A 23,640-nucleotide genomic window follows, 5' to 3' on the forward strand; every position below is an offset into this window, starting at 1 on the left:
AAAAAGGTCAGAAAAATGTTAGTTAAATCAAGTGGAAGAGTAGAAAGAAGTAGAGCCTACAGTTTATTAAGATTTCTCTAGATTTTAGCACAACACAGACTTTTAAACTTAATTCAAATGTTAGGGAAATTTTAATTTTTGGTAGAAATCTACCTGTTGCCTGTTCTGCTTTTTATAGGTCCTAGCTTTTTATAGGTGTTGTATCAGTAAAGTCAGTTGTTGTTACAGCTGTTATGTACTCATACTGTCTTTGAGTCCAGTATCAGTCCCTTAACCCACTCCAGTTTCTGTTAGCATCAGTTGTACCCCCCTCACTCCTCTAGCTTCTACTCCTATAGAAAAAATTATCATTTGTTTTACTGCTTCCAGTTTAGTTTTTTATTGGATATAAGGATGGGTATCATAGGAGACAGGCGGTGGAGGAAAAGGAAGGACAGCCTACAAATACAAAAAAGCTGACTATCTTGACTGTAGCTTATGTTGTAGTAGAGGAAAAGCCAAAAGTAAACCAAAAAATGTATAAGCACTGCAGTTACTGATTGTTAAGAAAATATTGAGTAATATGTTAGAACCTGATGGCCATCTCTTTTAGGTAAGGTGACTAGAAAAGAGGGCAGCCTCTTTGAGGTTACATTTGAGTTGAGGCTTGAATGATTAGAAAAAAACACCCAAGCGAAAATCTGGGCGAAGAGTATTCCAAGTAGAAGGAACATCAGCACATGCAAAGACCCTGAAACTGTGATCAGCTTGTTTCGTTTGAGAGACGGAGAGGAGACCAGTGTTGTTAAGTGCATATGAAGGGGAGGGTAGAGGGAGATGAGGTGAGAATTCTAATTTGGCAATATTCTTTCTAACTCTCACCCACCTTGGTACTACCTTTCCCTCCACTTTTTTATTTTGAAAATTTCAAATAAACCAACAAATAAGTTGAAAAAACGTCAAATAAAAAGCCAGCAAATAAGTTGAAAGAGCAGTATTAGCACTCATATATCCTTCACCTAGATTTATGTTAACATTTTGCCACATTTGTTATCTTCTGTCTATCTGTTTATGTATGTGTGGGTGTGCACATGCGTGCACACACAGCACACACACTTTCTCTCCCTAAATCATTTGAAGGTAAGTTGCAAACTTTATGGTATTTCACTGCTTAATACTGTAGCATCTATTTCCTTCACAGCAGTGTTGTCATAAATAGCCATAATACCTTTATACCCAAGACATTTCTCAGTGATTCAAAATATCTAATGTCCATATTCAGATTTTTCCCCTTTGTCATGTCTTTCTTTTCTCCTTTATTCTATAATTCCCTACATTTGTGTCTTTCATGAAATTGTCATTTTTTTTGGTAGAGTTCAGGCTAGTTGTAGAACAGTCCACAAGGTGGATCTGAATGTTTACTGAACACTATTCTTTTCCTCAAAATTTTATGAATATTTTCAAATATACAGAGAAGTTGACATTCTACAGTCAGTACCCAAGATACTCATACTAAGTTTCTACCACTGACAGTTGCGTTACCACGTATCTTTTTATCCGACTAACCTTGAGGTCATCTCATTTTTTGATTCAGTTCAAAATAAATTACAGATATCAGTAAACTTTCTCCTGCTGCTTTAAGTATTGGTATCATTATGTAGAATTCAGGGGGGTTTTTTGAGGTAAAATTTACATTGAAAGGCTCACATCTGTCTTAAGTATATCTTCATTAAATTTTTTTTATGGTAATATAACTCATATAGTCACAAAGTTGTGCAGCCATCACCAGTAATTCCAGAACATTTTCATCACTAGAAGAAACCCTGTAACCACTTGTAGTCAATCTTGTCTCTCGTTGCCGTCGCTAATATACTTTGAATAGTTGTTAATCTACTTCTTCAGTTGTTTTTTTAGGGATTACAATTAACATTTTAATACATAACAGTCCACTTTGGATTAACACCAATTTAATGTCAATAATGCACACAAACTTTGCTCCTGTATAGCTCCATTCCCCTCCCACTGCTCTGTATTATTATTTTCACATAAAGGACATCATTATACATTATAACCCTGTCAACACAGTTTTATAGTTAGTGCTTTATACACCTTTCTTTTTTTTTTTTTTTTTTTTCCAGTACGCGGGCCTCTCAGTGTCGTGGCCTCTCCCGTTGCGGAGCACAGGCTCCGGACGTGCAGGTTCAGCGGCCATGGCTCACGGGCCCAGCCGCTCCGCGGCATGTGGGATCTTCCTGGACCGGGGCACGAACCCGTGTCCCCTGCATTGGCAGGCGGACTCTCAACCACTTCGCTACCAGGGAAGCCCTATACACCTTTCTTTTAAATCAGGAGAAGAGTAGTAAAAAATACACTTATACTGTCTTTTTCTATTTATGTAGTTATCTCTGCTTTGCTCTTTATTTTTTCTTGTATTCAAGTTACTTTCTAGTGTCTCTTCAGTTTAGTCCAAGGGACTCTTCTTCAGTAGCTACTTTGCGGCAGATCTGCTGATGACAGATTCCCTCAGGTTTTGTTCATCTGTGAATGTCTTAATCTCTTTCCTTTACTTTTTTTTTTTTTTTTTTTTTTTGTGGTATGTGGGCCTCTCACTGTTGTGGCCTCTCCTGTTGCGGAGCACAGGCTCCGGACGCGCAGGCCCAGCGGCCATGGCTCACGGGCCCAGCCGCTCTGCGGCATGTGGGATATTCCTGGACCAGGACACGAACCCATGTCCCCTGCATCGACAGGCAGACTCTCAACCACTGCGCCACCAGGGAAGCCCCTATTATTTTGTTTTTGTTTGTTTTTTGGCCACGCCACACGGCATATGGGATCTTAGTTCCCTGACCAGGGATTGAACCTGTGCCCCCTTTTGAAAGCTACTTGTGCTGAATGAAGAATTCTTGGTTGACAGTCTTTTTCTATCAGCACTTTGAATACATTAGTCTACTGTCTTCTGACTCCATAGTTTCTGATGAGGAATCACCTGTTAATCTTGAGTATCCCTTGTATGTGACTAGTCACTTCTCTCTTTCTGCTTTCAAGATTCTCTTTTTTCTCTGGCTTTTAATGGTTTGTGGCATGTCTAGTTTTTGAGTTCATACTATTTGGTGTTTGTTGAGCTTCTTGGATGTCTAGATTAATGTTTTCATCAAATTTGGGAAGTTTTTGGCCATTATTCAAATAGTCTTCCTCTCCTGTCCTTCTGTGGCTCATCTTTATCCCCTCCATTGATGGGGTTTTTTTCTTCAGTTTGTTTCTCAGACTGAATAATGTCAATCAACCTGCGTTAAAGTTCACTGGTTGTTTCTTCTGCCAATTCATATCTGCTCATGAGCCACCTAACTGAATTTTTCATTTCAGTTGTTTTTTTTTTCAATTCCAGAATTTGTTTGGTTCTTTGTAGTTTCTGTTTCTACTGATATTCTCTGTTTGGTAAAATACTGTTCTCATACTTTCCTTTACTTCATTAGACATAATTTCTATTAGTTCACTGAATGTATTTAAAATAGCTGATTTATTTTAAAAAATTTTAATTGAAATATTGATTTATAATGTGTTAATTTCTGCTGCATAGCAAAGTGATTCAGTTATACATATATATAACATTCCTTTTTTAAAAAATTCTTTTCCATTATGGTTTATCACAAAATATCGAATATAGCTCCCTGTGCTATAATGTAGGACCTTGTTGTTTATCTGTCGTATATATAATAGTTTGCACCTGCTAATCCCATACTCTCACTCCATCCCTCTCCCATCCCCACCCTTGGCAATCACAAGTCTGTTCTCTGTGTCTGTGAGTCTGTTTCTGTTTTGTTGATGAGTTCATTTGTGTTATATTTTAGATTCCACATATAAGTGATATCATATGGTAATTGTCTCTTTCTGACTTCAATTAGTATGATAATCTCTAGTTCCATCCACGTTTCTGCAAATGGCATTATTTCATTCCTTTTTATGGCTGAGTAGTATTCCATTGCGCTCGCGTGCACGCGCGTGTGTGTATACATCTTCTTCATCTATTCATCTGTTGATGGACATTTAGGTTGTTTCCACATCTTGGCTATTGTGAGTAGTGCTGCTGTGAACATAGGGTTGCATGTATCTTTTTGAATTATATTTTTATCCAGATATGTGCCCAGGAGTGGGATGGCTGGATCATATGGCAACTCTAGTTTTAGTTTTTTGAGGAACCTCCATACTGTTTTCCATAGTGGCTGTATCAATTTACATTCCCATCAACAGTATAGGAGGGTTCCCTTTCCTCCACACCCTCTCCAGCATTTGTTATAAAAAAGCTGACTGAAGTCTTTGTCTGGTAAGTCTAATTAATCCCTGGGCTTTCTCTGGGACAGTTTCTATTGAGTGCTATTTTCCCTATGTGTAGGCCAGACTTTAATATTTCTTGGTGTGGCACATAGTTTTTTTGTTTAGAGCAGGACATTTTATTTTATTTATTTATTTTTTGTCCACGCCTGGCAGGTGCGATCAAACCCGTGCCCCTTGCATTGGAAGCGCAGAATCTTAACCACTGGACCACCAGGGAAGTCCCTAGAATAGGACATTTTAAATTATATAGTGTGGCAAATCTGGAAATCAGATTTATCTCTCTCCCCAGGGCTTACTGTTGCTTTTGTCTTTTTGTTGTTTGTGTAGTGACTTCCCTAAACTAATTCTGTAAAACCTGTATTCTTTATCTTGTGTTGCCCCTTAAGTCTCTGCTCAGTTAATTTGGTGGTCAACTGATCAGACATTTCCTTGAATGTCTGGCACCACTAAGTGTTACAGCTCTTGCCAAGGGGTTCTGTGTGCATACTGGGCTGTTTTTATTGTTCCAGCAGGAAGTTTACGGCTCTGCCTTAGCCTTTAACTCTTGGTTGCACCAAACCTCAAAGTCAACCAGAAATAAGAGATTAGAGCCTTCTCAGTTCTTTCTTGAGTATGTATACAATCCTGCACATGAGTGTGACCTTGATACTCATCACTGTGTTGGAGCTTTTAAAAACCACTGTGGGGCTTCCCTGGTGACGCAGTGGTTGAGAGCCCGCCTGCCGATTCAGGGGACACGGGTTTGTGCCCCGGTCCGAGAAGATGCCACATGCCGCGGAGCGGCTGGGCTCGTGAGCCATGGCTGCTGAGCCTGCGCATCCGAAGCCTCTGCTCCGCAGCGGGAGAGGCCACAACAGTGGGGGGCCCGCGTACCGCAAAAAAAAAAAAAAAAAAACCCACTATGGACCTTTTATTCCCCAGCTTTTTCTTCTAAGCTTTTGCCCAGATTCTTGTTTTCTCCAAACTGTTTTCATTGCCTTAGTCAGCTTTGATGGTAAACATCTGCCACTGATTGTTTTTGACAAATGACCCAAGGAAAATGCTTTTCACAGTGAGCAAGTTCTGAGTTAGGTCAAATAAAGACAAACCCTGCAAGTGGAAGTTTCTATGGAACTGTCAGATCCAATAATGGCAATTCTATGGGGAAGGAGCTTTTGGGGAACTCCAAACACATTCCAGTGACTCCTAAGCTGTTTTCAACATGATTGCAGGGCTGTTGGTTTTCAAGGCTTCTGTGGACCTGGTGAGAGGGGAATGGGAGAGGGTATGTTAAAAAGTAGCAGCTTGCAGTTTTTACCAAAACTCATCAATGTGTCTTAAATAAACACTCCTTGGATTGTTGCAAGACTTAAGTTAATTTTTGCAGTTCTGAAAAAGTTGAATTTGACAATTTGTTCGGGTGTTGTTTTTGTGTTTATCAACGAGTGGATTTTCATAGGTTCTTCTGGAAGTGATCACTCAGTTAACTGATTTTTGACAAGTGCATACACTGGTCTAATCTAAACCCCTAAGGTAAAGAACATTACCTGGACCTAGGAAATTTGCTCATGACTGAGGCACTGTTACAATCATAAGTTAAATTAGATACCTAGAACCTTGTTGTAATACTATGTGTTCATTTAATTATTTTGTGGAAGAAAGAAGGGTGACATCAGTTAGGTCAGCGGGGTGGCCATAATTCAGATGTGTGTTGGATCAGTGCTACTTTCTGCACTTTAAACTTGCTCAGCAATTAAAAAGCTCTCAACTCAGTCAGCCGTTTTTGGGAAAATAAAAATAGCATGCCACATGGCCCATTTCCCATGCCACTTTTAGGTTGTAGAAATGGACTCCCAACAGGATTTTCCCTAATTTTCCTAAAGAAAAAGCTCAATTGTCTGCAATTGAGATGAACTTTCAAGTAGATATTTGTACTTACTTGAATTTAGAGAATGTAGATTTAGGCATCCTACTTTAATTTGGTTATTTCCATTGTGTCTCACAGATGAGACACATCTGTATCGAGATGAGACACGTGTATTCCAGAAGCTCAGTTAGTTACCTATGACCATTTGTTACTTTCTTCATTGTGGCTGATTTTTTTCCCCTGTGATAGATTGGAGATAGTGAGATCTAAATATATATACATAGTCTCTCTACCATATTTCCTGGCAATCACTTACATTGTTTCTTTTTACTAATTTGATCGTCTCTCCTATTCCTTTTTCTTACTTTCTACACCTTTTATCATACATTTTCATGCAGATTTTGCTTCTCTTTTCTAATAAATACTATTGTTTCACAAAGATATAGTGTCCTCTTATATTGTATGAAGAATAAGAATGAAATAGTTTCTGAAACTTTTTTAGACTGTGATAGAAATTTATTTTGAGGGAGGCGACTTTCTAAATTCTCCAGAGGACTCCTTCTGTGATGCAAAATTGTTTCTTAAGATCTTAGATTATATTTATCTTCATGAAGGGAGATCTATATAGCCCGTGAGTGTGGATATAGGAATTTTCTGGACTCATTTACACAAGTCTAAAACCTACTGGAAATTAGTATTTTCAGCCTTATTTGCTGTATTAGGGTTTTTGCTTAGGTTAGGCTTTCATGAATGGAAAAGGAAACTTAGGGAAAAGGTTGAAAAAGGAAACTTACTGCTTGGTCATTAAGTGTGTCCATTCCTAATCAGTGAACAGAATTCCTTAGTTTTGAATCAGATTAAGTATGTATATATTGTTTTATCTCTGAGTTCTGCCCTCCCAAACTTTTATTATACTTCCCCATATGTGTTTTAAGGAGAATATTTAGGGGAGGGTATTTTCAGCATATTTCCTAGAAGTATTATCATAGTAATTAAAGTCTTAGAACCTATTAACTCTTTATTGTTCTTAATAGACATTTTGTTCATAGAATTTAATTAATTCTTGGTTTATGACAATGTATCAATGCAGGACATGCCCATTTAAAGTTTATTTATTGAAAAGTTTAATAAGCTGAATAACCAGAATTTTGCCACCTAATCCAGTAAGTAGAATATACTGTAACTTATATCTGTGTCCTCCTCATCCCCGCCACCAAAGTTAACAAGTATCTTGTATTGTTTTTCTGTTTACTTTTTTCTTTTAAACATCTTTATTAGAGTATAATTGCTTTACATTGTGTGTTAGTTTCTGCTGTATAACAAAGTGAATCAGCTGTACGTATACATATATCCCTATATCCCCTCCCTCTTGTGTCTCCCTCCCACCCTCCCTATCCCACCCCTCTAGGTGGTCACAGAGCATCGAGCTGATCTCCCTGTGCTATGCAGCTGCTTCCCACTAGCTATCTGTTTTACATTTGGTAGTGTATATATGTCCATGCCACTCTCTCATTTCAACCCAGCTTACCCTTCCCCCTCCCTGTGTCCTCAAGTCCGTTCTCTACGTCTGTGTCTTTATTCCTGTCCTGCCCCTAGGTTCTTCAGAACCATTTTTTTTTTTTTAGATTCCATATATATGTGTTAGCTATTTCCTTTTTTTAAATGTATATATCTAATTTTGCTTGTTTTTGATAATATGAAAAAATGTAATGATACTATATGTTGATCTACAAGGGACTTGCATTTTCATTTAGTATTAGGTTACTAAGATTGCATATTTGTGTGAGTCTGTAGAACATTCATTTTCATAGCCATGTTATCTTTAGTATATACCAAAAAGGGATCCCACTGTATTTATCCAGTCTCCAGTCAGTGGGCATTTGGCTTTCTCCTCCAAGTTTTAGCAATTGTTAGCAGTACTATCTTATATATGGGGTGTGTGTGTATGTTATATATGTTTCCTGGTCCAAATCTACGTAAGTTTTAGGTATATGCCTAGGAGGGAATTTGTAGGATTTAAAAATGAATGTTCCAACTTACAAGGTAATGGCGAATTATTTTCCAAAGTGATCGTATTAATTTATACTTTAACCACTTATGAAAGTTTGATAAAACTCACTTGGGAAACCATTTGGGTGTGGTATGTTTTTTGCAGGAGGAATTTTTAAGTATTGCTTTGATTTTTTCATAGAGTTATAAGAATATTTTGGCTTTCTATTTCTTAATGATTTAGCTTTGGTAAGTTACATTTTAGTAGGAATTAGTCCATTTCATTAAATTTTCAATTTTATTGGCATATAGTTGTTGGTAGTGTTTGTAAAGAACCAGTGCTTGCTTTGATGAATTTTGTTTTCCTGTTTTCAAATTCTTTGATTTCTGCTCTTTATTATTTATGCCCTTCTTACTTTGGGTTTATTTGCTCTTTTTGTAGTATCTTGATGTGGAATCTTACAGATTTTTTTTTACTTCTTTTCTAAGATGAATATTTTGTGTTATAAATTTTCTTCTCAGGACTACTTTTGCTGTATCCCACAAGTTTTAATACGCTGTAATTTCACTTTCATTCAGTTCAGTGTAACTTTTATTTCCCTTGCAACTTGCTTTTTGATCCATGGATCTTTATTGGAATGTGTTGTTCAATTTCCAAATGTTCCCAATAGATTTTCTTGTCTGTATGTTGATTTCTAGTTTGACTTTATTATATTCAGAGAACATACTCTATATGGTTTCAGTTCTTTTAAATTTGTTAAGATTTGTTTTATGCCCTAGGATATGATCTATATTTTGGTGAATTTTCTGTGTCCTTGAAAAGAATGTGTATTTTGCTGTTGCTGGGAGGAGTGTTCTGTAAATCTCAATTAGATTCCATCTGTTGATAATATTTTTCAGTTCTTTCTTATCCTTGCTGATTTTCTGTGTAGCAGTAATGAAGAGAGGAGTATTGAAGAGCTCCACTTATTTGCAGGTTTGCTGATCTTTTCAGTTCTCTGAATTTTTTGCTCTGTGTATTTTTAACTTGTGTTACTTTTTGTATGCATAATTGAGATTGTTAGGACTTTTCAGTGAACTGACCCTTTCATCATAATGCCTTTTTTAAAAAAATTTAATTAATTAATTTTTGTCTGCGTTGGGTCTTTGTTGCTGTGCACGGGCTTTCTCTAGTTGCAGTGCGTGGGCTTCTCATTGCGGTGGTTTCTGTTGTTGCAGAACACAGGCTCTAGGTGCGTGGGCTTCAGTAGTTGCAGCACGCAGGCTCAGTAGTTGTGGCTCACAGGCATAGTTGCTCCTCAGCACGTGGGATCTTCCCAGACCAGGGCTCAAACCCGTGTGCCCTGCATTGGCAGGCAGATTCTTAACCACTGCGCCACCAGGGAAGTTCCCATAATGCTTCTGTCCCTGATAATTTCTTGCTCTGAAGTGTATTTTATTTGATACTGTAGCCACTCCAGCTTTCTTTTTGTTTATGTTTGTATGGTATACCTTTTCTTATCCATTTTCTTTTAAAATACCTATATCATTATATTTAAAATGAGTTTCTTGTAGACAGCATATGGTTGGGTCATTTTAAAAAATTTTTTAATTTATTAAAAAATTTTTTTTTACTATAGTCTTTTTAGAATATTTATTATTTTTATTTTTATTTTTTGGCTGTGTCAGGTCTTAGTTGTGGCATGCGGGATCTTCGTTGTGGCACGCAGGCTCAGTAGTTGTGGTGCACAGGTTTCTCTCTAGCTGTGGCATGCAGGCTCCAGAGCTCGTGGGTTCTGTAGTTGTGGCGTGCAGGCTCCAGACCGCATGGGCTCAGTAGTTGCGGCTTGCAGGCTTAGTTGCCCTGCGGTGCGTGGGATCCTAGTTCCCTGACTAGGGATTGAACCCACGTCCCCTGCATTGGAAGGTGGATTCTTAAACACTGGACCACCAGTGAAGTCCCTGGTTTGGTCAGTTTTTAATTCACTCTGTTAGTTTTATTTAGTGTATTTGTACTATTACATTTACATATTTTTAATTATTGGTACATTAGGACTCAAATATGTCCTGTTTTAACTTTTCTGTTTGTTCCCTTTGTTTTGCATTTGTCTTTTCTGGCCTTTTTGCGGTTTACTTGAACATATTTTACTACACTGTTTTCTTTATAGTGGTTTTCGAGTATATCTTTTATTTATTTATTTATTTTTTAATGGCTGCTCCAGGGAATACTGTATTACAGTCTCTTAGTATGGACATTTTGCAATTAAAGTGAATTACAGAAATCTCACCAAATTATTTAGGTATTTTAACGCTCACCCATTTATAATTTAGTTTTAAGTGTTACCTCTACATATACTGAGAACCATATCAGACCGTGTTATTTTTATTTCAACAGTCTAACGTAATTTTAAAAACTCAAGCAGAGAAAGGTAGCCTATTTTATTTACGTGCATATTTGTTTCATTTTTCTTTATTCCCAGGTAATATTCTTTTATTAACTTGGTCCGATATTAATATATCTTCTCCAGCTTTGTTTTCATTAGTATTGAAATGGTAACTCGTTTTCCAACCTTTTAACCTACTGTCTCATTATATTTAAAGAGTGTTTCTTTTAGGCAGCATTTGGTTATGTATTAAAATTGACGATCTCTGCCTTTTAATTGGGATGTTTAGACCAATTACATTTAATGTGATTATCAGTATGCTTGGTTACCATCTTTGTTACTTGTTTATTTTTCCCTTTTTCCCCACATTTCCCTTTTTTCTGCCTTATTTCAAATTGAGAGTGTGTGTGTGTGTGCGCGCGCGCGCGTTTCCACTGTTTCCTTCATTGACTTATTAGCTGCTACTCTGTTCTGTTGTTTTGCTGGCATAGTATACATCTTTAATTTATCACAGTTCTACTCTCTTAGCAGATTTAAATTACGCAATAGTGTTATTGACTGTACTTAATGATGTTATACATTAGCTCCTCAGACCTTATTCATCTTATTGATGAAAGTTTTTACCCTTTTACCAACCTCCACCTATTTCCCACACTCCCCAGTCCCTGTCAACCATTTTTCTGCTGTTTCTATGAGTTTCTCTTTTTAACAGTTATTTTCTTAAAAATGTGAAAAAAAAGTGTAACATTAAATTAAAGTGTATAATTTGGTAGCATTAATTATATTCATAGTGTTTTACAACAATTACCATTATGTATTTTCAAAGATTTTTGTCTTTCCCAAACTGAAACTTCGTAACCATTAAAAGATAACTGTGTATTCTCCGCACCTCCAGCTGCTGGTAACCACAGTTCTACTTTCTGTTTCAATGCATTTGCCTATTCTAGGTACTTCATTTAAGAGGAATCATACAATATTTGTCATTTTGTTTCTGGTTTATTTCACTTAGTGCAATGTTTTCAGGGTTCATCCGTGTTGTAGATTGTATCAGAACTTCACCCCTTTTTATGGCTGAATTATGCAGCTGTACTACATTTTTCCATTCATAGGTTAATGGATGGTTGTCTTGTTTCTACCTTTTTTGTATATTGTGAATAATGCTGCTATGAACGTTCATATACAAGTATTAGTTTGAGTCCCTGAGTCAGTTTATGTTTACCCACATATTTACCATTTCTGGTGGTCTTCATTCCTTTGTTTAAATCCATAGTATCATTTTCATTCCTAAAGGTCTTTTAACAGTTTTTATAATTCATGTTTGCTCTCAGTGAATTTTTTCAGCTTTTGTATGTCTGATAAAGTTTGGATCTATTCCTTACCCTCCTTCCCCCTTTAAACATATTTTTGTTGAGTATAGAATTTTAGGTTGACTTTGTTAAACATTTCAGTACATTAGAAATGCTACTCCATTTCTACTGACTTGCACAGATTACAGTGAAAAATCCATTGTCATTCTTATCTTTGTTTCTCAGAATGTATGGTGTCTGTTTTTTCTGACTCTTTTAAATGTTCTTTTTATAGTTGGTGTTGTATACATTGTGTGTTTGTGTTGGGGGAGCACTGTAAGTGTGCATGCATGTTGTGTGGTTTGTGTATTGTGTGGGGTGTTTGTGTATATGCATGCTTTTTTGCATGGGGGCATGTTTGTGTCTTTGTTGTGTGGAGATGAGTTTGTGTATGGCGGTTGTATGTTGTCGGGGCTATTTTTTGTGTGCTTTGTTTTGTAGGTCTGGTATTACGGTGTTTTACCTGGTCATTGTTGTCTTTATTTTGATTATTGATATATGGGTGAGAACTTTTTATACCAATTAAAATATTTTTATTTATCCCATTATTTCTCTGTTTTGTTTTCTCTTTGTTTTTAAATTCATTGCATCTTTCTGTTGTTGCTTTTGAAAATGTTGTTCTCCCTTTTTTTCTCTTTTAATATTTTAGAATTTATCTGTTTGTTTTCTTGGTTGTCTTTGAAATTTAAAAATGTGTATTAACGTCAGACTTCAAAATTTAAAAGAACACCTCCCTTTGCCCATATTAAAAAATTTGGAACACTTTATCTCTGATCACTTCCTTCCCAAAGTTATACTTATGTTGTCTAGTATTTCAAGTCTGACTACGGAAATCCCACAAATTATATTCACCATTTTTTCTAACAACACATTAAAAATTTTTTAATACATATTTTAAAAATTACCTTTGTACTTACCATATTATGATAACCTTGTATGTCAGATTGTGCTTGTACGAACATTCCTTTAGAGCAAATCTCTTAATGGTAAATTTCCTTGGATATCGTCTGTAACTTCTTCATTTAGCCCTAGTTCGCAGTTCTACGTTGACCTTTTCTCTTGGCCCTTTGGAGATAATATTCCACTGTCTTATACTGTTGCTGTCAAAGCCTGCAAAGCCATTTCTCTCTCAGTCTGTTTATTAGTTCTTCTGTTTTGTTTTTAGTGTTCACTGTGATGCGGATTTCTTTTTATGTATCCTGTTTGGGCTCTTTTGGTCTGAATCTGTGGATCTATGCCTTTTAGTAGTTTGAGAATATTTGCAGCTTTTATCTATTCTCTCTTTCTCCAAGTACATTTAAACTTGTGTGAGATACTATCCTTCAGTCGTTCATGTTTTTAGTCCCACTTTGATATTTTTCATTCCTTTTTTTCTTTGTTTCTTGTGGGTAAGTGTTTTTGAACGTATCTTTGTGTTCTCTAAATTTTTCCAGCTATGCTGCATCTGCTCTCTAACCTTTTCATTTGGTGTAATAGTGGTTCCAGCCTCATCCCCAATTCTGTTTATTTCTGATATTGGGAAATGGTGTCCCTAGCGATCTTGCCTATATTTGGAGAGACCAGGGATGCCTACTCTCCAGAGTGTTGTTATGGTGCAGTAGGAGGTTCAATCAGAGCTCTTCGTTTGTCATGATACATGGAAATAAGAATCTCTTTGCTGTAATTCCCATTAGTATTGAGGCAATATTTTAATGTTTTGAAGGAGTAAACAATTTTGAAGGGAAGATTGTAGAGTTATACAGATATTTGAGATTTTCTGATTTATCAGGGTGGGCCCAAGAATTTGCATTTCTTAGCATTTCCAGGTGTTGCTGATGCAGCTGGTCTGGGTAATAAACTTTGAGAGCCATTGGACCAGATGATGTTTTGGCTTTTGGCTCTGATTCTTTTACATTTGAATAGGGGTGTTATCTGGCTCGGGGATCATTTTATTAACACTTATAAAACTGCTATAACAATTTCCTTTAGCACCTGAGTAGTTTGTTTAACATCATTGCATTAATGTAATGTTTTATTTTAGTGATCATTCAGGATATGTTCGACCACTACCAGTGCCACGCAGTTTAAATAGTGATATTTCCTATTTTGGTGTTGGGGGCAAGCAGGCTGTTTTCTTTGTTGGACAATCAGCCAGAGTAAGTAAAAATATTTCTTAAAAGTGAAAGTTGATCAAAATATTTTGAGGTTGACTTTCTAAATGTGTTTATCCAGTTTAAATTGTGGGAATTTATAAAGTACTCTTTTAAATATTTAACAGATGATAAGCAAACCTGCAGATTCCCAGGATGTTCATGAACTTGTACTTTCTAAAGAAGATTTTGAGAAGAAGGAGAAAAATAAAGAGGCAATATATAGCGGATATATTAGAAACAGAAAGGTACAATACATTTGAACTCAGTAATTGTAGATACATTACTTTGGATGGATGATAGGACAAGAACATTTTCTTCATTTTCTGAGATGCTAATGTCATTTTAAAAACTTGAAGATATGGAATTTTCAAATTAAATTTTCATTCTTTTTCTTTTAATTATGTGAATAGCAAACGTGATCATTTATGTGCTTTCTCAGGCTGAAGTCTTCAGAAAACAGATTTTCTCATAAAGCCAAGTAAGCTTTCTGGAAATTGTTCATAAGATTGTAAACTTTTTTCCTTGAACTGAGTGTGAGTTTTTAAGTATTTGTTGTATAATAATTATAGAAGCAGAGTAGAAAACAGTGATAGGGTAATAGACTTTTAAGAAATCTGAGCTCCAGAGAAATAAGTAAACGAGAAACTTATTTCTGTTATAAATTTGCATTCAAATGCTCATTTTAATAAGCAGAGTGTTCACAAATTTGAATCTTGTTGGTGAGCACATGGTATTTGTTGTATTACTCATTCAGCTTTTCTCTGTTTGAAACATTTTAGAATTAAAAAATTTTTTAAAACCTTTTTTAAAAGTAAGATTTAAAAAATTCTTTTCTGCTTATAAAGCAAATTGTAAAAATTTTATAAAGAAAATAAAAATAGTCTCAAATACCAGAAAAAAGTACTTATGACATATTTAGTCAAATTTTCTTCTAGTTTAAACTTTATCATATACTTATGCTTTGAGCTCTGTTTTATTAATATTTTGAGTATTACTTCATTTTAGAAAGTATTTTGGTACACAACACACTTTTAATAGCTTCATAGTATCTTTGGCTAAATGTACAGTAATTTGACTATTCTGTTAAGCATTTAGCTTACTTGAAGGATTTTATTATAATTGTAAAGACACTGCTATTAGTATCTTTGCACAACATTTTGCCTGAACTGCAGTTTTTTCTTCGTATAAATTGTTAGAATTTTTATAACTGTTATAAGGAATTTGAACTTAGAAATATTTATGGTGTATATTACAAAGTCGCTTTTCTGAAAGGTTGAACCCAAATCAAATACACTCCCAACAAAGGTATATTGGAAGTGCCTGTTGGATCATTTCCTTATTTTTCAAAAGAACAAAGCAGGGAGGGAAGAATGATAGCAGAATGTTAGTGGTTTGATAAGTGAAAATAATACCTTTCTTTCATACTAGTGGGCTGAATTTTTTTCATGTTTATTAGCTACTTTTACTTTCTTTATAACTGAACATTATCCTCTGTCCGAGAAATTTCTTCATTTTGTCATTCCACCTTTTCCTCTTTAAATTTATTGCATTTATTTAACAGTTTACATATCTTAATATATTGTTTATGTAACAGTATTCTGTCTTATCTTTTCTATGTTATCTTAAAATCACAAAGCCCTATAAAGTATATTGGTGGAAATATTATTTGCCGTGTTAAAACTGGTGAAAAATAGAAACAGAGAATTTAAGTGATTTTTTTTTTTCAGAACTGTATGGATATGATAAAGCTTGGATAGTACTGAGGTCTCTTGGGTTATCATTTCTTCCAGCTTTTCCTGTGTTTTGTGCTTAGTTCATCCCAGCAAACATTTCATGGGTACCAGTAGGTCCCCAGTCCTTTTCTTTTTCTGACCTGTCCTTTCCAGCCTACTTTTTGGGGGCTCCTCCTCTATTCCTGCGCTGTTATCAGTTAGTACGGTGTGTGGGGGGTTGATGGTTTTTGATCTATGGGGACTAGCATGCACACGCCCCCCCCCATATATATATATATTCATTCTTATATATACCACTTAATACCAACAGTTCTCAAATATGTATTTCTTGTCAAGACTTTTTTCTTAAGATTGAAACATTGAATCAGGCTGGACTCCTTAAAGGGAAGAAACCATTCTGGCCATTTTAAACAGAAAAGGATTTCATAAAGGGAGTTAGATGCTTAGATGATTATTGGGCTGAAGGAATGATCTTTAGGCTGAGTCTTGTAGAATGATGCCAGGGTATTCCAAACTGACCTTCTAGGGATGCTGCAACATCTGCTGTAATCAGGTAGCTGGAGGACCACAGCTGGATCTGGAATTCAGAAACACAGTACCTTATCTCTGATCCAGGAGTTGGAAAAGTCTTGCTGCCACAATTGTTCCAACAATGGACACAGAATTTCTGGCCATTACTAGTGCTGTATCAGTGCTGATGCTTAAGCTGGAACCTGGATACTGGTCTTTCAGTACCTTGCATGGTAACAGAAAACTTTTAAGAAACCTCAGGAGATGGCCTTTGCCTCACTTTTCCCTTCTAAATCTTTGGCTAGTACATCTAATTGGTGAAACCTAATTTGCATCCACAAGCAAAAATTTAAGAGTCTGAGAAATAGATGTTTTTTGATTTCTTTCCATCCTCTGCAGCCCGGGAGGGGACAACATAAGGTGGTACAAATGGCAGCTGAATACCAATTGATCCTATGTAGCACACGCATTTCCAGTTTGAGTTAGATGTCCCTCTCCACGGGTTCTGTAAATAACTCCCTTTTGGTACATCTGAAATCAAATATCTATAAGCATTTCTTATTTTCTTCCCCTTTCCTCCAACTATTAACAGTATAGTAGTAACTGTAATCCTTGTTGTTAATCATTCACCACATTTAATTCTTTTAAAATAGTTCCTTTCATTTATCCTTTCTTGCACTCATTTCCACTGCTTGATTCAGCATTTCCAGCCACGTCCTTCATCATATGTTTAACATATATTCTAAACTACCTTGTATCCCTTATAGTCTCAAATCCTTCATGTTCTCATTGGTCTGGGATGTTTTTATTAAGTCATCTGCTGGGTGAATGTCACCCCATTTTTATTTTTTTAACTCTGTAGTTCTTGGCTTATAGCTTTCTAATGGCACATTGTTTTATAATCATTTGTTTCTCATCTATTAGATGGAATTTGTAGGGAGGAAGGATGCTCTCTTTCTTTTATCTTGAACCCTATTTTCCTCATGCCCAAGTTGAGTCATAGGGCTTAGAAGGTGCTATCCAAATATTTGGGTAATGAACCTGCCTCATCAGTAAACCCAAGCTAATCTACTAACTCTCAAACTGTATAAAATGTTACTTATATATTATGTATTGTAGCTATAATATTAGTAATTTACTGTGTAGGGATGCATTGGAATCGTATTGGAGGGTTGGTTTTTATTTTTTATTAAGAAAGTAATAATACATACTTACTAAAAAAAGAAAACCAGTTTCCTAGACATAATAGTTCAGTGTGTATCTTTATCCTTATACGTTTTTATGTGTACAACTTATATAGTATATATATATGCATGAAATTTTTAACATACAGACTCATAGTAAAAACTGAGAAGTTTGTAATTCTTATCCTCAAACATTCCCCCACTCCCCCCTCCCCACTTCCCTCTGAAAGTGGACTGGGGCCCAGGATGATTTTACTCCCTTTTAAACAGAGTGCCTTTGGGCTAAGCCAGCTGGGTTCAGGCTGCATCCTAGTTTTCCTGAACTTGGAGGGCTGGCTGGGCATTGGTCCTGACCAAGTTAAGTGGTAGGTACCCCAAGCAAGGACTCATTCCACCTTAGGGTAAGTGTTCTCAATTTTGGGGCACAGTTTTAAACTCAGTATTTATTTTTCTTTACCCTTTTCTTTATGATTCTCCAGTTCGTGTAGCATTATGGTTTAGCATTCTCCTTGATGTATGCCAGTTTAGCAATCTATGTAAAAGTTTCCCTCTCCTCACAGCATTGTTGTCACACACTCAGCTGATTTGCAATTGGCCATTTTCCTCCAAAAGATTTTTGAAGCCTGTATTTGAAATTATCCAAGTGAATCACATTAAAGGTTGATGTAAATGTTATTTGTTAATTACAATTAAGGTGCATGTAATGTGTTGTACTTTATGTTCACTCTTGTAGCCGTCTGATTCTGTTCACATTACAAATGATGATGAAAGATTTCTACATCATCTTATCTCAGAGGAGAAGGAAAAAGATAGCTTTACTGCTGTGGTTATCACAGGGGTACAACCAGAACACATACAGTACTTGAAAAATTATTTCCTTCTTTGGACGAGACAGTTAACGTAAGTATTTACATTTGATTCAGGACATGTTTCTTCTTATCTTTTTTAAGATAGAAAATATTACAGACATATTGAAGCCTCTTGGCTGTCTGCTTTACTCCTATCCCATTTCCTTCCCTTCAGTACAGGAATCATTACTCTGATGTTAGCATTAAAGTGGTTCTGTATTCTGTAAATATTGTACCGATCACCGGTAATGTATTGGTCCTTACAAATACAAACATGAGGCCCATGCTTTTTGACAACTGTGATAACATTTAAAATAAACTTGAGTTCATCCAATTCAGCTCATCACTCCCAGATCCCCCTTTTGTGCTTTTGCTGTGTAGCATGTATTATAATCTTCCATACCACACAGTTTACTTATATTTTTGTCTGCCTTCTACCTTGGAATGTCTGTTGTTTTTTATGCACTGCTGTATCCCAGTGTTTCCTTTTACATAGTAGATGCTCAATAAAAGTTTACTGAATGAATGTATTGAGTCTATTGAAATGTATTGAGTCTATTGAATGTATTGAGTCTATCACTCATGTGACATGAGTAATACTGAAAATAAATCTTTGTGTATCTATTCCAGGAAAACTTTTAGGAAGTATATATTCCATTAGATCAAATCAGAAGTATATACATTTAATGGCTCTTAAGTTTTTTCCTCTGTAGTTACACAGTATAGACCTTTGACTGGATTGTTTCCATAATTTGTATTAACCTGAATTAATTAGTCTTGCAAAATGGGTATACTGTACAAAATTCATGTTTTTAAAGAAAGTATCTTTTCTTATTTATTCAAAGGGCTGTTGTACTTACTTTGAGATTCTCTGTTTTATACATATATATTAACAATTAAAATTTTTTATGGGGAAATTGATTTTAGGAATGCCTTTTTTCTTGAATATTGATGTTTATTGGCTCTGTAACACAAGAGTTTTAAATAGGACTTTGGAATGTTTCTTCTCTAAGAACATCTTTTATTAGTTATTTTATTATTTCTCTTAACTGAAGGAATTCAGTGTACATTAATGACATAATTATAACTTAACTCTTGCTTTTAAAAAGAATGATGTATAACTTTAACCATTCTTTGAAATAGACGCTTGCTAAGCTATTTATAGCACTCTTTCTTAATGTATGGTTGTAAACTTATTGTTGACTATGATGTTAACACTTTTGAGATGTCTGAAGAAAGAAATCATGATTTTCAGTGATTTCCTTTTATCTTAGTAGTATTTTAAACTAGGACAATTAATGTAATTTTAAAAAGTTAAAATTCATATGAAGGAATATTTTAAATTCCTGCTTGAGGAATAATTACACATGTGATACGGGATATGGGGAGAGGTGAATAATCTCCTCCAAATATAATCTTTTGAAACATTTGCCAAAATAAAATAACAAAGATTTCTGAAGTGGTGGTTTTTGATGGGATAATGTTGAATTTATTAGTTTTAGGAGTATTGGCATAAGATTGTTTCAGTGTCATAGGAGAAGAAAGATGAGAGTTACAGAATGATACTCTCATGTTGGGGACATAAGTTAAAGTTACTGAATCCTGTATAGTCCCTGATATTTGAGTCCTTTGTAGAACATCCCTAACAAGTAGAATTATAGCCTCTTAACTTCTAGTTTTAGTTTTTTTGATAAACTATACTTAAAAGTATTTGGGCCTTGAAGTTGGAAAGACTTGGATTGAAGCGCCCCCAACTCTATACTTCTGTGACCTTAAGTAAATTAAATTATATACGTTTCTTGCATTCCAATTTCTATATAAAATGAAGGGTAATAATATCTGAATCTCAGGATTGTTTTTACCATTAAATGGTTTACTCTGTTTAAAAATGCTTCATATAGTGCTTGGCACCTAGTAAGTACTGCCAAATAGTAGTTATAGAATTTTTTTTGGTAGAAGATTAGATGAACTGTAATTTTATGTGATTTAAAAGTGTAAAGGTATTCTTCTATGTTTTAGGCATATTTATCATTACTATATTCATGGCCCAAAAGGGAATGAAAAACGTGCATCAAAGGAAGTTGGACCTTTCAACAACATTGATATTGAAGTAAGATAAAATTCTTTCTTAAAGTATTGTGAATTATTAGGTATCTGTTCTAGTTCCAAGTTACTCTGGACAAGAAAACTCAGTCAGTAAATAGACAACTTCTCTGTCCTTGTCTTTTACCAGAACACTTCCCTAATTTGATATGCAAGTAAAGAGATTATTCCTAGATGTATTTTTGTGGAACCTTTGTTTACTATAGTATATGGTTTTTCCTTTCTCTGTCTTCTCTAGAGATATGAGCTGTTAACTGAATATCATGTCTCAAAAGCAGGGAAGAAAAGGAATAAATAGTTTCTTTTGTTCACAGAAGTCTTATAACAGGTAAAGTAAGATTTAGAAGAAAAGAATATTTGAGTGTTGAGTTCTCAGTATCCTTGCCCACACGTCAGGAAGAATTTCATGTACATCTTTATCCCACTTCCTACCTCTAGCAGGAAATCTTGAATTAAATGTACTCATCACTTAATATATCCTTCAGCTCTGCTTTGCTCTTTCTTTGCTTACTTTCAGTTTTTATAGTGTATTTTTTTTGAGATGCTACTTAGAGCTATTTAATCCAAATAAAAATATATATGTATTTCAATAAGCTAGATGATTACTTGTACAAATAAAAGTAGTTTTTGCCTGTTCTGTTGTTGGATCATAGGTGAGAACAAAAGTAAAGTCACTATAGAATTTAATTGTTTTTGTTTTATTTTTATTTTAGATTTCTATGTTTGAAAAGGGGAAGACACCTAAGATTATCAACCTAAGGGAAATACAAGATGACATGCAGACGTTGTATATAAATACAGCAGCCGATAGTTTTGAGTTCAAGGCTCATGTTGAAGGAGATGGTGTAGTGGAAGGGATTATCCGATATCACCCTTTTTTATACGATAGAGAAACGTATCCTGATGATCCATGCTTTCCATCAAGTATGTTAATCTGTTATCTTAGCTACAAAATGTGAAGTTGTGATTTAGGATAGTGATTTGTTTTCTTAATAATAATTCTTAGTTGAGCTGTTGAGGTTAGATAAATTTAAAAACTTTTTTCCCTCATGCAAATCTTCTTAAGTTATTAAAGTATTTATAATTTTTATAATTCTTAATTTTTGTGTATATTCATTTCCAGATGAATAAAGCAGTGGCTTTAAGAAAGATTATATATTCTTTTATCATAGATCTCTTCCTGAAGTGAATTTTTAGCTATATACTGCATAGTAATCCTTTATATATTCTCCATGTTGTCTTCCTGTTATCTTTGTAGGTATTTATAAAGTAGTTTTAAACTTCACTTAGTCATACTAGTTTTTTCTTTATGCTTTCTGATTTTTGCCTTGCTATAGAAAGGTATCTTATACCTCAAGATTATAAAAAAGATCCTGTGGTTTTTTTTCTTAATCATTTTATGTTTACATCTTTAACACATCTCTAATCTTTTTTGTGTGTGGGTTAACTTAATATTTTCCCTGTGGGTTTCCAGTTTCCTAGCACCAATTATTGAACGTTATGATTTTTGTAATAGTTTAAATATCACTTTCATAATAATATAAAGTTCCCATAAGTGCATAGATCCGGATTTTTTACTATAAGGAATTGATCTAGTTTGTGTTTTTATTTATTATAAATTTATTTATTTGTTTATTTATTTATGGCTGTGTTGGGTCTTTGTTGCTGTGAGTGGGGGCTACTCTTTGTTGCGGTGTGCAGGCTTCTCACTGCGGTGGCTTCTCTTGTTGTGGAGCACGGACTCTAGGTGCGCGGGCTTCAGTAGTTGTGGCATGTGGGCTCAGTAGTTGTGGCTCGCAGGCTCTAGAGTGCAGGCTCGGTAGTTGTGGCTCACGGGCTTAGTTGCTCCGCGACATGTGGGATCTTCCTGGACCAGGGCTCGAACCTATGTGCCCTGCATTGGCAGGCAGAGTGCCACCACTGTGGCAACCACTGTACCACCAGGGAAGTCCCTATTTTGTGTTTTTATACATGAGTAATGATACTCTCTTGTCCTTTATACTGTATATTGATATCTATAGGGCAAGACACTATTGTTCTTTTTTGAGAAAATTCTTAATGCTTAATCTTTTGCTCTTCTGGATAAACTTTGGAATCACTTTGTACTGTACTTTCACTTTAAAAAAATCCTACTGGTATTATTGAGATTGCATTGAATTTTCATAGATTAACAGTATTAAATTTTCTCATTCAGAATAATTCTTTAGTGTAGCCTTAGTATTGTAGGTTTTGGAACCAGATTTCCTGATTTGAATCTTATCTTTGCCACTTTGTGTAAACTTTGACAAAGTACCGCCTGCCTCAGTATCTGTAAAGTTGGGGGGGTAATAATTCTTGCCTCATAGATGTGTTGTGAGGGTTGAATAAGAAACTGCTTCAAGTCCTCAGAATAGTGCCCGACTTTGTTTAGTAAGTGCTCATACATGTTATTACTCAGTGACCTTCCCTCCCGTGAAGTCTCTAGCATGTTTTTCATTTGCCATTTGTAATTTTTGCATGCTTATAGACAAAAAGATAAAGTTCTTCAAATGATGTCTTAAAATAATAGCCAGTAAGTTGAATGAGATCAGAGGGGTTCTCTAAGAGCAAGTGAAATGGTGTGATTGAAAGGAATATTTACTTGTGATGGACTTGTGAGGGTTTTTTTGGGAGAAGAAGGCTTTATTGGGGGTGGGGGGAATGACTTAATGCCAGAATAACTGAGATATTACTATGTCAGGATCATGATGTTTGAATCTAATTTATCTAAATATATGAAAATGTGTTACTAACAAACATAAAAATGTAGACAGTTGAGCTTTATAACATAGGTTATAATTCTAGCTGTATCATAAAGTAAACTTACATTCAGTGTTATTAATTTGTCCAAGCTAGGCAAACTTGCTGTTGCTCGATACTGTAGATTTTCCAGATGATTTTTATGTAAGTAAACTGGTTGTGACAGAGTTGTGAAGCTTGTGGTTTAGGTACAGGATTCAAGCTCCCATATTTATAAATAGGTTTTAAAGATTGCAGGCTCAGTAGCTACTATAGTACTCCTAACACAGATGGATTAGTATGTTAGCAATTATTGACTTTGTAATGAGAAACACTATTGGTAATGTGGAACCACTTTGAAAATCTGCCTTTTTGAGGGCAAACAGAATAAAGCCACCTTTCGATTTGATAGAATGCAATGTTAAAGATCATAAGATTTTTTGTTACCATTTCTCTGAAGTAGCTTTAACATTTCACTTACAGAAATTGATTTCTCAGTGGTAAAAATTGCGTATACT

At 35.2% G+C, this 23,640-nt stretch overlaps 1 protein-coding gene across 1 annotated transcript in view; it reads left to right on the top strand.

Annotated features, from left to right (window-relative positions):
• SMCHD1 (structural maintenance of chromosomes flexible hinge domain containing 1) overlaps window positions 1–23,640 on the top strand; it is a 128,692-nt gene that overhangs the window by 18,450 nt on the left and 86,602 nt on the right. The window contains exons 6-10 of the mRNA XM_079942278.1: window positions 13,876–13,990; window positions 14,113–14,232; window positions 18,148–18,314; window positions 20,282–20,372; window positions 21,079–21,289. Of these exons, the coding sequence (XP_079798404.1) occupies window positions 13,876–13,990; window positions 14,113–14,232; window positions 18,148–18,314; window positions 20,282–20,372; window positions 21,079–21,289 (704 nt within the window). The remainder of the gene's footprint in view (window positions 1–13,875; window positions 13,991–14,112; window positions 14,233–18,147; window positions 18,315–20,281; window positions 20,373–21,078; window positions 21,290–23,640) is intronic.

The sequence above is a fragment of the Stenella coeruleoalba genome, assembly GCF_951394435.1.
Source record: "Stenella coeruleoalba genome assembly, chromosome: 14".
NCBI classification, from domain to species: Eukaryota; Metazoa; Chordata; class Mammalia; order Artiodactyla; family Delphinidae; genus Stenella; species Stenella coeruleoalba.